Below are 15,324 nucleotides of genomic sequence, written 5' to 3'. Positions count from 1 at the left end.
CAGAGCACTGGCACATAGTAGGTGCTCAGACACGCTTGTTGAAAGAATGAAGCTGTGAACGCCGTGTGTGATAAGATGTGGATTTGAGGCCGGAGAGGAAGGCTGGGGACAGGCTGTGTGAGGCCTGAAGGCCGAGCAAGGGGGTCTGGGCTCCGATGGCAGGTGATGGAAGCTGTGCAGGCAGGCGGGGTGACGTGATCAGGATGGGGCGGGGGCGCGGGGCCTGCAGCAGGTGGCAGGGAGGGAACAGATGCTCCAGGCGTTTCTAAGGGCAGAAGTGGTAGACTCTGGAGCCTGACCACACATGAAGGCGAGCAGAGGTGTATTCTGAAGTGCCTTGGGGGCCCGTCACAGAAAACGGACCCCCAGATGGAAATTAAGAGAGTGTTGTCGGCGTTTTTGGCTTTTTATTCACTCTCTGACCCCTGCATTGTTCTGTTTTCTCTTGCAGCCTAATTGACAGAAGAGGGTACATCCAGCCTGACACCCCGCGGCCAGCCGCGCCCTCCAACGGGATGGCCGCGTACGGGGCCACGCAGTCACAGAGCGATACGGTAGGACCCGCAGCGCCCCACAGAGGCTTCTCTCCCACATCTGTGTTCACTGACCTGTAACAGTCAGTCACCTAGAAAGCTTCCCGGGACACCCCTGGGCTGGCAGGCTCAGAGAGGGCAAGGAAGCGTTAAATTAAGGCGATATCCACCGAAGGCTTATGCCCCCCGCCCAACACGTGGTCAGTTTGTTCGGGGTTGTGTCGGGGAACTACACAACATCTCTTCCAGAAACAGCTTGAGGCAGCTTGCTCTGGAAAGCCCCCCCCACAGAACCGGGCTGCTGTCTGGGGTGAGCTAGAGCCGCCCCAAGCAGGGCTGGCTGTCTGGAGAGTCCCCGAGTCCCATGCTGTCCCTTTGCCTCAGTTTGCACCCGCTCCCTCACCCCCTCTTTGAATGTGCAGTGGACTCAGCTGCCAGGTCTCCCCACTTTCAGCCAAAACCTTAGATCAGCCATGCACACCTTAGTGCAAATAATCAGACAAGCTGTTCATTCATTGACAGCAAAAACTGACTGGTGCCTCTCCAAAGAGGCCCCCGGGTCATGCTTCTATGGAGGTGTGGGACGGATGCTTTGTTTTCACTCTGCCCCTGGGAGACGGGGCAGGGACGGAGTCTTTCCATGGGCACCTGAGCTCACAGTCTGGCTGGCCCTGACCATCAGTGCCTTAAAATTCTTCAGTGGTCTGTAAGGCAACGGCCTCTCTTTATCAGGAACAAATTCCCCTAAAGAAGCGTTTCTGAAAGGGACCCAGTCTTGTGGCCCACTGTTTGCTCTCTATGGACCTGAATCACCCACAACAGAGTCCATGACAAACAGGCCAGGACAGCAGAGTGGGTTCAGAAGAGAGGCTTTGACAGTCCAGGACTTGGAGATGGAGCTGATGTGGAAATCTGGGAGCGGGGGGCCAGGGGTGCCTCCTGCCTTTCAGCTTGGTGACAAGATGACCATACAAATCACCAGCAGGAAATATGAAAGGAGGTGCCAGTTAGGGGGAAACTGATTTCAATATGTAGAAATGGGGTATGCTTGGATGCCTGGGGATAGGGGGACGTGCCCTGCAGGTTGGTATATAGAAAGCTCGGGGAAGGTTTGCTTCCCCATACTTAGGAAGGAATGACATGGTTGGTAGAAATTCACTTTGAAATACTGGAGATGTGAATCAATTTTATTAGTTATCCTAGAAGTACCAGTCAATCTAGCATTTAAAAAAAACTATAAGACGTGCTCCTGTTTGTCATCTGAGATATTAATCTGATTTCATCTCACATGCTGGAAGATTATTATTATTATTTTTTAATTAATTTATTTATTTATGGCTGTGTTGGGTCTTCGTTTCTGTGCGAGGGCTTTCTCTAGTTGCGGCAAGCGGGGGCCACTCTTCATCGCGGTGTGTGGGCCTCTCATTATCGCGGCCTCTCTTGTTGCGGAGCACAGGCTCCAGACACGCAGGCTCAGTAGTTGTGGCTCACGGGCCTAGCTGTTCTACGGCATGTGGGATCTTCCCAGACCAGGGCTCGAACCCGTGTCCCCTGCATTAGCAGGCAGATTCTCAACCACTGCGCCACGAGGGAAGCCCTGGAAGATTATTTTTTGAAGTCAGCATTTATTATCTTTTGCTAACTTTCTCTCCACCCATTCTGTCCCCATCAGGTCAAGTTTCTTTTCTTTTTTTTTTTTTTTTTAATAAGTGTGGCTCTTTTATTTATTTATTTATTTTTGGCCGCGTTGGGTCTTTGTTGCTGCGCGCGGGCTTTTCTCTAGTTGCGGTGAGCGGGGTCTACTCTTTGTTGCAGTGCGCGGGCTTCTCGTTGCGGTGGCCTCCCTTGTTGCAGAGCACGGGCTCTAGGCACATGGGCTTCAGTAGTTGTGGCACATGGGCTCAGTAGTTGTGGCTCGCGGGATCTAGAGCGCAGGCTCAGCAGCTGTGGCGCACGGGCTTAGTTGCTCCGCGGCACGTGGGATCTTCCCGGACCAGGGCTTGAACCCGTGTCTCCTGCACTGGCAGGCAGATTCTCAACCACTACACCACCAGGGAAGCCCCAGGTCAAGTTTCTTTATCTAATTGGATACTACTAGTGAGGATAATAGAACAGGATAATTAAGAAAGACAATGGAAGGAAAAGCTTTGCAAATGGACAGATTTAAGTACAACTGAACACAGCAGGGAAAGGCAGAGAGCGTGGGATGTGGGATCAGAGAGCCTGGGCTTGCAGTGACTGACTCGGGGCTGGGTGACCTTGGCAAGTCACTTAACCCTGAGAGTCTTAAGTTCCTAAACTGTAAAATGAAGAAGGGGATAATGATGTTCACCTCCCTCCCATCACCACTTTATAACAAAGGGCCTGGCACATAGTAGGTGCTGGTTAAACATTCAATTGAATGTACTTGAAAGTTCCCCTCACAGGGGCTTGCTCAAGGGAAGTTCTGAACAAATATTAGTTTGTTCCTGTCTTCCTTTCCTCATTCCTTTCTTTCTCCAATTTTGTCACATCTGCAAAAGGCTCCACCTTGAATGTGGAACTAGGAACTAGAGGGAAGGAGTTCCCTTTGGTGCAGTGACATGGCAACATGGCTTCATGAAGTGATGGCCTTGGTAGGATCAAATTAACCCATGGGCCAAGAGGCAGGACATGGTCATTTTACCCACTAGACACCACAGGCAAAGCACCTGTGTGCTTTTCTGGGGACTATGAAAAATTTTAAGTCCTGAAAAAAAAATTACAAGCTCTGAAACATGAAAAGAAAACAGCAAAATCAAAATTAATCAATGTTTAATGTCTATGAGACCCATGAATATGTCAACTTCATTAATTGTTAAATTTAGCTTTCATTAAAATTTCATTACATCTTAGAAATGATTTGTAGGTTGGGTTTTTCTCACTTCATAAGAATTCCCCAGCACACATGTGATTACAGAGAAATCATTTACCAATTATAAAGTAGTGAGTTGCTTGTAGACAGATAAATTTAAAAGTTAACTGCCTGGGGCCCCCTGTGCTTCCCGTCTTGCCATGCTGCCTGTGTTAGGGGAAACCCAGGTTTCCACCGGGCTTAAGGCTGGGAGAACTCTTTTTTGGTCCCAAGGCACCTACCCACTGCTGGGAGTGCCCCCAGTACGTCAGAACACGTTCAGGAGAGGCAGGATCTGAAAGCTCTTTGGGGAACTAAGATGAAATATGTTCTTCATGGCCCCGCAGGCCAGAACTGGGACTGGAAGGTGGGCCCGGGAGGCAGATCGTGCTCAATCCAAGAGGGAGATGCCCAACACCCAGAGCTCATGGCAGACGGGAGCCCCTGCCGCAGACGTGTTCAGGCTGGGGGAGGTGGCGCCCCCAGCAACGTGGCGACAGGGGAGTCAGCACCGGCGGGAGGGCTGGACATTGACCCTCAGGGTTCCTTCCAGCTCAGAGCCTGTCGTCCAGGCCACCGGCCTTGTCAGCAGGGCGGCATCACTGTGCCAGATGATGGTCCATTCTGCTGTGCGTTTATGGCCGTTCAGGCACCTAGAGCATGAGCCTTTTTATTGCTTCCATTGTTCTTTATGGCTTCGGTGGTATAAGTACCATATTTAACAGGAGTGCGGGGGGAGGAGACAGTCCTGCACGGGCAGGGCTGGCACTAAGCAGACCGTGAAGCCGGATGTGTCTCCGCCCCCAGCCCCTCTCTCCAGTTCATTCATGCTCCCACTGCGTAGTGTTTACCAGATCCCACAGCTTACCAGCACGGAGCATAGCACATGCCCTGCCAAGGCTGTTACATGGATAACTCACGCTGACCCTGTGAGGATGCTACTAACTTTATCCCCATTTTACAGATTAATAAAACAGGCACAGAGGACGTCAGTAAATTTGGCCAATTCCAACTTCACACTTTGACCCCAACAGTCCCTGCTGTCAACCCTACACTTTGCTGCGCTGTGGCCGTGAATACTGACTGTGTGTAGGGTGACTCCCTCCCATATGCTTTCAGTCGCCACAACCCGTCATCCTCACCCTCTCTCTCCTATCAAAATCTGCGCTTTGCAAAAGATCTGTTATCAATCATCTATACGTTAAAGGGAATTTAAGCCGAATTTCAGGATATTTGAATTTTAATTGTGAATGAAAGTTTTTACCCTCTATTAAAAACATTTCAGGCAATAATAATAATAATAACTGAATGTTTAATGCTGTTTGTTCAGCACTATATCCCCATTGTCTAGGCTAGTTCCTACGGTAGTTGGTCTCGGTAAGTGTTGGTTAAATGAGAGAGGGAAGGAGAGAAAGAGAGAGAAATTGACTATGTGCCAGGCACTGGGCTAAGTGCTTTGCATACACTGTCATCTCATTTCATCCTCACAGAACCACCTGACGTGGGTATTCTAATTGCCCCTTTGAGGAGACTGAGATTCAGGGATGCTTAGTTTGTGACATAGCTAACCAGTGGCTGAGCTGAGATTTCGTCCTTAGCAGTCTGACTCTAAGGAAAGTGCTCTTCTTGACCATATACCAAAAGTTTCCCAGGTGGGAAGGTCTTATGGAGCCGAGTGGCATGAAGCCTCCTCCCAGGGCTGGGAAACCACATCCCCCAGGGCTTCCCTGCAGAATGATGATTAATCTGCCATGGTCAGTCACAAAACCAGCTGTGGAACTGAATGTAACCACTCCATAATCTAACCTACAACTGGACCAAGCAAATATCTATGAAACTTCAGCTTCTGCTCTGTTACAAATGACAGTGTTAACCAAGGACACATTGACTCTTCTTTTTGTCTCTTCACTTGCTTCCCCTCAGCCCAGACCATTTTGCAGCACTTTAGTCTGTGTTGAAGGTTTGTCCAGGTGGAAACATCAGTACCAAGTAAATTATTGACCTAGTCCAAGGGTGAGCTCCACTGTGAAACTGCTCGGGGTTCACTCAGTTTCTTGGATCTGCAAGTTATCATTTTTCATCAAATTGGGACATTTTGGCTATTATGTCTTCAGTTTTTTTTGGGGGGGGGCTCATCTCATTTTCTCTCCTCCTGGGACTCCAATTACTCATATGTTAAACCATTTGATATTGCCCCAGAGGATAAGTCCCTGAGGCTCTGTGCATTTTTCTTCAAACTTTCTCTCTCAGCTCTTTAAATTGGATAATTTCTTTTTTTTTTTTAACATCTTTATTGGAGTATAATTGCTTTACAATGTTGTGTTAGTTTCTGTTGTATAACAAAGTAAATCAGCTATATGCTTACGTATATCCCCATATCTCCTCCCTCTTGCGTCTCCCTCCCACCCTCCCTATCCCAGCCCTCTAGGTGGTCACAGAGCACCGAGCTGATCTCCCTGTGCTATGCAGCTGCTTCCCACTAGCTAGCTATTTTACATTTGGTACTGTATATATGTCAGTGCCACTCTCTCACTTCGTCCCAGCTTACCCTTCCCCCTCCCCATGTCCTCAAGTCCATTCTCTATGTCTGTGTCTTTATTCCTTCCTGCCCCTAGGTTCATCAGAACCTTTTTTTTTTTTTTAGATTCCATATATATGTGTTAGCCTATAGTATTTGTTTTCCTCTTTCTGACTTACTTCACTCTGTATAACAGACTCTAGGTCCAGAAATTGGATAATTTCTTCTGATCTGTCTTCATGTTCACTGATTCTTTCTTCTGCCCTCTCCAATCTACTGTTAAATGAATCCAGAGAATTTTTCACTTTTGTTGTTATACTTTTTAGTTCTAGAATTTTCATTTGGTTCATTTAATTTCTCTGCTGAGTTTCATTTCTCTACTGAGATTCCCTATCTATGTACTCACTGAAGCCATATTTTTCTATAATATTTGAACATCATTATATTGCTTAAAGTCTTTATCTGCTAAGCATATTTGGGCTGTCTTGGGTTTGGTGTCTTTTCACCACTTTTTTTCTTAACTCTAGATTACATTTTTCTATTTATTTGTATGTATATTGATATTTTATTGACTATATTTTGGATAATATATTTGTAGAGACTAGATTTTGTTATCTTCTGAAGTGTTGATCCTTGTTTTAGCAGGCAGTTCAGTTAGTGGCTAATCATCTTGAACTTGTGTAGGCTTGTATTATATTTTGTTAGTACAGATTTATGGAAAATCCAAGATGTTTCTCAGGCCCCTCTAATTTGGAGGAGCTCAACCTCCAAATTCCGTCTCCCTCAAAGATCTTGTCAGGGTTTGATTTAGCCATTGTTAGGGCCGGTCTAGGGTCTTAGTTTAGGGCATGATTCTTACTCCTAAGGTATAGCCTTCCTAATGTGCTAGCTGGATGCCAGGCATGTTAACAAGGTGTTGGGGGTGTTAATGAGATCAATGTCCCCCAGCACTACTTTTCTCAACTTCTAGTATCTCTATGCCTCTCTCAGCCCCATTACAGCTGTTGTCTCATAAGCCTGGGGTGGGGGGTGGTGAAGGGGGAAGGGACTCTTCCTGCACATACACAGCGCAGCTACAGACTTGTGTGGGAAACCCCTCCTAGCATTTCTGGCCCCCTTCTCTGCACAGCCTCCTCTTCTGCAATGCCCTGCCATACACATCCAGCCACTTAAACTTCCTTACCCTCTGATCTCTGCTTTCTCTACTCAGAAGAACTTCTCTGCTCTGTTCAGCCTATACCATGGTTGGGAAATTCTTCCCAAGGAAAGGGCTGGTTGACTGTGGGGCTCACCTGTGAGTTTCCCTCCTCTCGGGGATTGCAACCTTGCATTGTCTGTTGTGCACTATTGGAAACTGTTTGCTTCACGTATTTTGGCCAGTTTTATATACTTCCTTGTACACAGAGGCAATACTGGTCCAGTACAGGTTATCCACCATTCCTGGGACTAGAAGCCTTATCTCTGTGATTAAAGGACATTTTGCAGCCAACATTGCCATATTCCCCCATTTTTGCTACCCACTCTACTAACGGTAAATACTGATTTAGCCATGGAACATGATTCCTCTGACCTAAAAGTGTTTCTAGTGCTCACCTCAAAGGAGGAGCATTTGGAGACTTTATATTTAGCACCAGACTTGGCATGTTCATTTGCAGAGAAAGGAAAGACTAGAGGGAAAGAGATTCTAGGTATCTTGGGCCAAATTTTTGCCTATTATTTTATTATTAAAGTCTAGATCAGAAATGCATTTCCCGAATGATAGGAAAAGTGCTCCTAGGGAAATTGCACTGTTTTAGAAATAAAGGCAAAGGCTTTAGCCTTAGATAAACATACTGATAATTGCAGGACAGAAAAATTATGTAAATATTGATAGATAGCTGGCATCAAAGTACCCATAGAGGTCTTATTATCTGAAAAATGGGAAAATTCACTGTTAACTTACCATCTCACATAATTGGGGGCTGGGGACGGTTATTTAGTACCTAAGTGATCTTCCCTCTACTACAGATTCCCAAGAAAGAAAACGTTAGAGAAGTAATGAAGTGACATCTAAAGTATTTAAATAGTGCATGTGACCCCAGTATAGCCCTTGTCATCTGAACATCTATGAAATTCTGAGGATCCACACTGGAATTTTGTGCACATAACCCTTGTGCCAACTGAAGATCATGTTTTAGTTATTCCTATTTTCCTCATTATTGGCTTTTATTATTACCTTATACTGAAGGTGTTTTCATGACAATGTGTCTATGCACAGTCATGACATTCAGGTATGGTCCACTTTTTAGTGTGCATATCTCATTTGATTGTCAAATAATTTAAGTTCTGTATGCCATCAGGATCATAGTTTGTTTAAAGCTGGCACTTGTGATCCTTTGGGATCATGTGCTAAACACAAAGATAGTCTAACCCTAACCCTAACATAGTACATAATTGTTGGATTTTTTTTTATCATTTGCTATATTTACTTAACCTCATTTTAAATCCTCTTAATCCAATATCAAAACGAGATTAAACCTAGCAGTTGCATGATTTATTAAACTAGTTTCACAGAAGGACTCTCCATACATAGTCTGAAAAATCAAATATAATAGAAAAAATAACTTGAGCAAACTTAAATGATAATATTTTTAAAAAGAATAAAAAGGAAGCACTCCTCCTAACCTATATTTTAGATGGATTTTAGAAATTTATAGTGTTTTTATTAAAGTAAATGAGCATTCATAAGACCCCAGAACACAGCTTCACAGCCAAGCAGAAATAACCGATGCCCAATGCTAATACTTTTGACAGAATTGGAGCAAAAGAAGTAAATAATTTTATTTATTCTTAATTTGTATATAAGACCATCTAGAAAACTCCTAGCTTTGGTTTTGGCAGCATTTAATCTGTACACTAGGATTATTTCAGACAAGAAGTCAGCTAGAGTAAAATAAAATGTATTCCAACATGAGCAATTTTATTTGAAAACCTGCAGAAACAAAAATAACTTATCTCTATGGTATTTTTAAACTGTAACATTAAGTGATAATGTGTGTGACATCCAAACATCTGAAACCATAAACTTCTTTGCAAGTTAAATGCCAGCGCTTCATTTGGGCAGTAAATCAGCCAGCTGTCAGTGACTTACTGCAACCACAGCAAATGCTCCAGCACTCCAGACAGTATTAGTTTTATGCTGCCGACAGAAGGGTCTGTCCATAGACATTCTTAAAAGCAGTCAGGTTTCTATTCTGTTAGTAGTCAGCACTTGGATGACTTTTGGCCTAAAAAATGGCAATTTCATATGGTTCAATCTAATATTTGATAAATATGAACCTTTAAAGTGTCGTTTTGGAATGAAAACAGTGAGTTTCTCAATTTCCTCTTCATAGTGAAGAATTGTCACTGTCCAATCTCCGGCTGCTTGGTTGTTTCTCTTTAAGATTATATAACTGGTTAGATACATTGAAATATACCTCATGGCTTCTGGGTGTTAGTGCTGGAATATAAGCCCTGTTCCAAGTTGTGTGAGGAAAAAAGTGAGCAGTGATGTCTCCCTCTACTGGTTGAAGATATGAGTCCTCGAATGAACAGCCAGGAAAGCGTGTTGGTGGCATAAAAAGGTCAAAGAGAAAAGAGAAGGGGGGGGGGGAAGAAAAGGAGGAGAAGAAGAAAGAGAGAAGAGGGAAAAAGGATAAGAGGGAAGGAAATCAATGAAGGAAATGATGGAGAGGGAAAGAGGAGAAGAGAATTAGTGAGGCCAGAGAGAAAAAATTAAGTAGAAAAATCAAGAAGAAATGGGCAAATAAGGATTAGAAGCAAAGGTAAAAAGGTAGAGGTGTAAGGACATTTTTTCATGGGTCATCTTCACAGTAACCCTGAAAATATTGGCTCTTTTGTCCCTTGAAGTTCTCATATGGGAATTGCAACCATGATGGTTTATCAGCCCATCCTCCTTGGAATTTTGGCAGTGTGCAAAATGAGGAAGAGGCTGGACTTTTTTTTTTTTAAATCAGATATCCCCTAGTCATTGAGTTTCTTCTAAGAAGATGTCCAAAACGTGCAAAGTTAATATCATGAGAATTATAAATTCCACTGGGTAGAGTGGAATTAATTGCCGTTTCCTTGATTGGAACCCATTTTAGTGTCCTGTTATGAACCAATAGGAAAATTACAAGACAGTATCCTGTGGAAGAAAGCCTGGTCCCTGGGCACCCCAAATGGGAATGGTCTTCTAAATAGAAATCAGTTTAAATGTGGCAAACTATTTTCAAACCTATGGGTTACAGCAGGATTTAGACACTTAGGTTCATGGTGGTCCCAGCAATCTGCTCACTGATACAATCTCGCCACAAGGTAAAATCTCAGAGGGCCCCTCAAACTCCACGTCAGCCTCCCGGTGAACGTGAGCTCTAAGGAACTTAAGAGAGGACTGTTGGCAGCCCTTTTGTCCCAGGGTTTTCTGCTGGGTGCCCGTGAGCTCTGCTGCAGGGCACGGCTGGAGAGGCGTGACCAGGGAAGGGGAAAGGACACTTGACCGGAGAGACAGAGGGAGAAAGAGATAAAAGAGAGTGGGGAGCCCGCCTCTCCCCGGTATGCTTGTGCCACCTGACCTTGGGAATCTCCTCCAGCTCTGACCTCTAATATACTGAGTTGACCAAAAAGTTCATTCGGGGTTTTCCGTAAGATGTTACAGAAAAACCCGAGTGAACTTTTTGGCCAGCCCCAATATTTTCCTGTGAGTCTGGAAGAGCCAGCCGGTCAGAACTACTTGGGCTGATCCCTAAAATAGAATTTGCCAATCAGTTTTCGATTTAAGAAAAAAAAAAAAGGCTTTCTTCTGGTCAACAGAGACCAGCAAATCTAGTTTGCAATTTCATCTTTCCCCAGAGCTGGGCGTGTTGCGCGGACCGAGGTATTAGGATGAGTGAGGGCTCCGGAAGGAAAAGTTGAGAACAAGATTCCATCATCCAGGAAGGGGCCTGGCTTGAGAGCAGGAGCTCTCTGGCTGGGGCAGCATCTCAGCCCTGGGGTCAGGGGCAGGCGCGGCGGCTCGGAGGCTGCGCTGAGCTACAGAAAACGGAGGCAACGCCAGGGCGGTAAATGGTGATTTCCATAAAATGTTCTTTGCAAAGCACAGTATATCCAAAGCCCTGGGAGACCTTCCAGAAGATGAATGTTTAATCAGGAAGGTTGCTCTTCTCCGCCTCTGCTCTGTCAAGACTGAGCCAACGTGCTGAACAGAACTGACAGCATTGGAGAGCGTGAGCGGCCCCAAGGTGTCTGCGGCTCCCACAGCTGTGCTGCTCAGCGGCCCCCGGCAGCAAGGGTCCCTGCCCCGAGCCGAAATTCCCCGCAAGAGCAGAGAAGGCTACGCGGTTGCCCACTGGATGAGTACTGGTGTGGCAAAAGATTCGGGTGACGGTTGGGAACATGCAGACACTAAATGACTGTCAATGCCTAACCATCAGCCCCTTTCAAGCACTTTTTAATGGCATTTTTGTCTCATCCGAGTAGCCCTCCACCCACTCCCCAGCCCTTTCCCACCCTTCTCCTAGCTTCTCCGCGTCTTGAAGTTCCCTTGGCTGGAATGAAGCCATGATAGAAAAGGCAGGATTTGCTTTCCCTTTTTCAAGCTCCATCATGAGCTTTATTCTTGTCTGAAACCAAGGTCTTTGAACTTCTAAAACCCGCAAATTCCTTAGAGATGGTGTCTCTTCCACCTCCTCATGGAGGGTTGGGGGCGGGCTGGGGGATGGCCCACCACTCATGATTTTAGAAAGAAACCCATGTGGCTAGGAAGGACACACACACTGAAGCACAAGAAGTAAAAGAAGTGTGACTTAGGGAAAACTCTCTTTTCCCCTGAAGGCTGCGTTGCATGGTTTGGTTTGCTTCTGTGCCTGGAGGTGGGTGAGTGATGGAAGTTCTAGGTGTGCGTCTGGGCAGGAAGATGGCAAAGTCCCTCCATCACAAAGCTATGAGTATGTGATTCAATGGTACTCTAGAGTTCGGAAAAAAGAGAGTGGGGATAATAGACAAGTCACATTTATTAAGCACCTACTAGCTGTCAAATGTGCGGTGGTGAAAAGGGGTTTGTAGTCAGGCAATCCCAGTCCCAAATCCCAGATCCATCCCCTACTTTTATCTGTAAGGTCTTGAGCAAGGCACCCACCCATAGGAGATGCATCTGTAAAGAGGGGAAACGTGTTTGTTCTAAGAACTTCTTCAGAAACAGTGGAGCGCCTCGCTTATTGCTCAGACATAGTCAGGATAATCTCTCCTAATAGCCACACCTGCTCCTGAAACTTGCTAACAAGTCACCACACAGACTCAAGTTCAAGATCTCCGAGTCACAAGAAGTCTCTTCTAGCTATTCTGAAACTTGCCCGCAGCTCAAGGGAAGGGTTTCAAAGGTATCAGAGAAGGGTTTCAAAGGTATCAGAGCTGGGGTATCAAATTCCCCCAGCTAGAAATGTGTTTCCACTATTCCCTTTGCCCAGCGGGTAAAGTGAAACAAAGGACACGAGATTAAGATTTAAGAACACTTCATTTTTTGTAAAATGTTGGCATTCTCTTTCACAGATTAAAAAACCACAGCTCAATTAATGGTTCTTGAAGCTGCTGAAAACTTAGCAGCGAGGAATTCTAAGGCTTTTACGAATAGTCTGATCAGGCCCTCAGGGTCTTCCGTTGACCGTGTATTTTTCTTCTTGTGTGTGTGTGGCACAATACATATAAAATGTACCATTTTAACCATTTTTAACTGTACAGTTCAATGGCGTTAAGCACATTCACATTGTCATCCAACCCTCACTACTATTCACCTCCAGAACTCTTTTCTTCTTGCAAAGTGAAACTCCAGACATTAAAGGGTAACTCCCCAACCCCTCCCCCTAGACCCTGGCAGCCACCGTTCTACTTTCTGTCTTTGAGTTTGACTCCCCTAGGTAACGCATATCAGTGGAATCATATAGTATTTTTCCTTTGTATCTGGCTTATTTCACTGAGCATGACGTCTTCGAGGTTCCTCCATGCCACAGCAAGGGTCAGAATATCCTTCCTTTTTACAGCTGAATAATACTCCATGCCTGTGCAGACCACATCTTGTTTATCCGTTCATCTGTCCGTGGATGCTTGCTTCCACCTTTTGGCTGTTGCGAATAACGCTGCTGGGAAATGGGTGGACAGGCCCCTGTATTTTTAAAACAATGTGGTGAGAGTGGTTTTCAGCATAGAAGTAGCATTGGCCGCAGGCCACCACAGGTGGCAAGGCCCGTGCCTCTGTCCAGGGGATTGTTTTTAAATTAGGTCCTGTCTGCGAACAGCGGCCGGAGCATCAAGCCTGCGGCTGCGTGGTACTCCCAGGGCACCTGTGGGTGACTGTTAGTTTGAGCAGCTATTCAGGAGCCAGGTGTCTCCAAACGGAACTGGGCTACTGTGCACACTCTCTGCCCTCCCTGACCCAGGTGTCACTAACGGGTTTCTCTCTCTCTTGTATCCCGCCCCTCCCTGCCCCCTGTGCCCCCTTCCCTCCCCACCCCTTGCCAACTCCTCTCGCCTCCTCTTTGCTGGCTCCCTCCCGCTCTCCAGTGCGACCAAGACCAGTGCATTCAGAGCACCAAATTCGTTTTGCAGGCCGCGGCCACGCCCCTGCTGCAGAGCGAGCCCAGCCTCGCCAGCGACGAGCTGCACCTGCCCGGGAAGCCGGGCCTGGGCACGCCCTGCGCCAGCCTGACGCTGGGGCAGCCCACGCCGCCCTCCTCCATGCCCAACCTCGCCGCCGAGGCCGCGCTCACAGACATACTGCCCCTGAAAGAGGAGCACGTGGGCCACCAGTTCCTGACCCCGGAGGAAGCGCCCTCGCCGCCCGGGATGCTGGCGGGCAGTCCGCTGGCGCACAGCCGCACCATGCACGTCCTGGGCCTCGCCAGCCAGGACTCCCTGCACGAGGATTCGGTGCGCGGCCTGGTGAAGCTCAGCTCCGTGTGACCGCGGGGCCCCGGCCCGGGGGCTGCGGACAGCAGGAGCGACGGACGGGCGGCCCCACCGCGACTTCCCGCGACCCAGCGCCCCAGCCCAGCGCCGGGGTGGCCACGACGACTCCAGGTCCTGAGGCAGGAAGAGCCCTGGGAGAGAAATCGCATCCCCCTCTGATGGCAGAGGCGGGCAGGACCCAAAGGCTGGCAGCTTGGTTCCATTTGAATTTTCTGCCCCACCCTGACCATTTTGATAACGGTGAAAACAGAGACGTAGCTGTTTTCAGGTGTTTGGAATATGGAGGGTGGGCGTGGGGAGGGAGGAGCCTCCGGGGGCCCCCCGTCGGAGTCTGGGCGGAGAGGAGCTGCCTGGGGGTGCCTCTTGCTGTTCTGGGACAGGTGCACGGAAGGTTTATGACGCTTGTGGCCGGACTGAAATTGCACTTAAGTGTTATGCTACTAATATTTGAAACAGACATGCCATTCCATTTGTTAATTTAAAAAAAACCTAAAGGGAAACAATGACCAGATGTGGACTTGCATGGCACGCTGCAGTCTGTTCACGGTGGTGATGGTATTGAAAGGGAACTGCTGCTTTCTTCTTCTTCTTCTTCTTCTTTTTTTTTAATTTTGTGAATTCTCAAGTGCTGTTTTATGGGAAGACAGTGCAACAAACCAAGACTAACGGACCATGCCATCCCTCGCCAGCTTCTTCAGCTTAATTCTACATGGGTAGGTGGCGCCTGGGCTGCGGAGGGCTGCCGGGGTTTTATCCCATCAAGCATCAGTTAACCTTCTGTTTAGTAGTTAGCCGAGGTGTTGTGTTGTACCACACCTGCCACAGTCTTCACCTCCTTGTGTGACCAAACTCCTGTGGACAGCCAATAAAAGGACGTCCTCTGTTATTTTGGATCTGTGTACAGTTATCCTTAACAGCTGAAATGACAACACCATCACCCAGATGGCCCGAGGAGAGTTCAGTTTTATTGAAGTATCCCTAGGGAGGAATGGTCCCAAAACAGTCAAAACATCAAATCTTTGAATTGTGGGGGAACGATGGGATGATTTCTTAGGTAAAAGAGCACCTTTCCATCAGTTTTTTTTTTTCTTTAGTTATCTCTTTTCGACACGGTCTTAGCGGAATTTGCTCCCCCTTTACAGATTGGCCCATGGCAGCGAATCTACGGCGGGTTGTAGGGAGAGGGCTCAGGGAGAAGCTGGGCTCTGGAGCGTCTGCTCTGCTCTGCGTTGTGTTTGAGTGTTGCCAAAGCTCAAGGGTAACTTGAGATCCCGGTAAAGGTATCAGAAAAGAGGAGGAGAAACCAGCTTATTTTAGGCAGAGATCCCGTAGATTGTCATTCTTACCTAGACAGTAATCGGAATGGAATTAAGAAAATTACCGCTTCATGCATGTTCATGTATCATCTAGAAGGGAACTCT

The 15,324-nt window shown here is 46.8% G+C and overlaps 1 protein-coding gene across 2 annotated transcripts in view; it reads left to right on the top strand.

The window, feature by feature from the left end:
• ZDHHC14 (zinc finger DHHC-type palmitoyltransferase 14) overlaps positions 1-14,789 on the top strand; it is a 270,957-nt gene extending 256,168 nt beyond the window's left edge. The window contains exons 8-9 of one of the 2 annotated variants that reach the window (XM_036872139.1): positions 452-554; positions 13,499-14,789. In XM_036872139.1, the coding sequence (XP_036728034.1) occupies positions 452-554; positions 13,499-13,897 (502 nt within the window). In that variant the 3' untranslated portion in view covers positions 13,898-14,789. The remainder of the gene's footprint in view (positions 1-451; positions 555-13,498) is intronic. The other variant, XM_036872140.1, reaches the window with a different exon arrangement.
• Positions 14,790-15,324: the final 535 nt, after the last annotated feature.

The sequence above is a fragment of the Balaenoptera musculus genome, chromosome 12 (genome assembly GCF_009873245.2).
Source record: "Balaenoptera musculus isolate JJ_BM4_2016_0621 chromosome 12, mBalMus1.pri.v3, whole genome shotgun sequence".
Classification (NCBI taxonomy): Eukaryota; Metazoa; Chordata; class Mammalia; order Artiodactyla; family Balaenopteridae; genus Balaenoptera; species Balaenoptera musculus.
The sequence above is the reverse complement of the archived record's forward strand: the minus strand, read 5'-3'. Positions and strand labels throughout refer to the sequence as shown.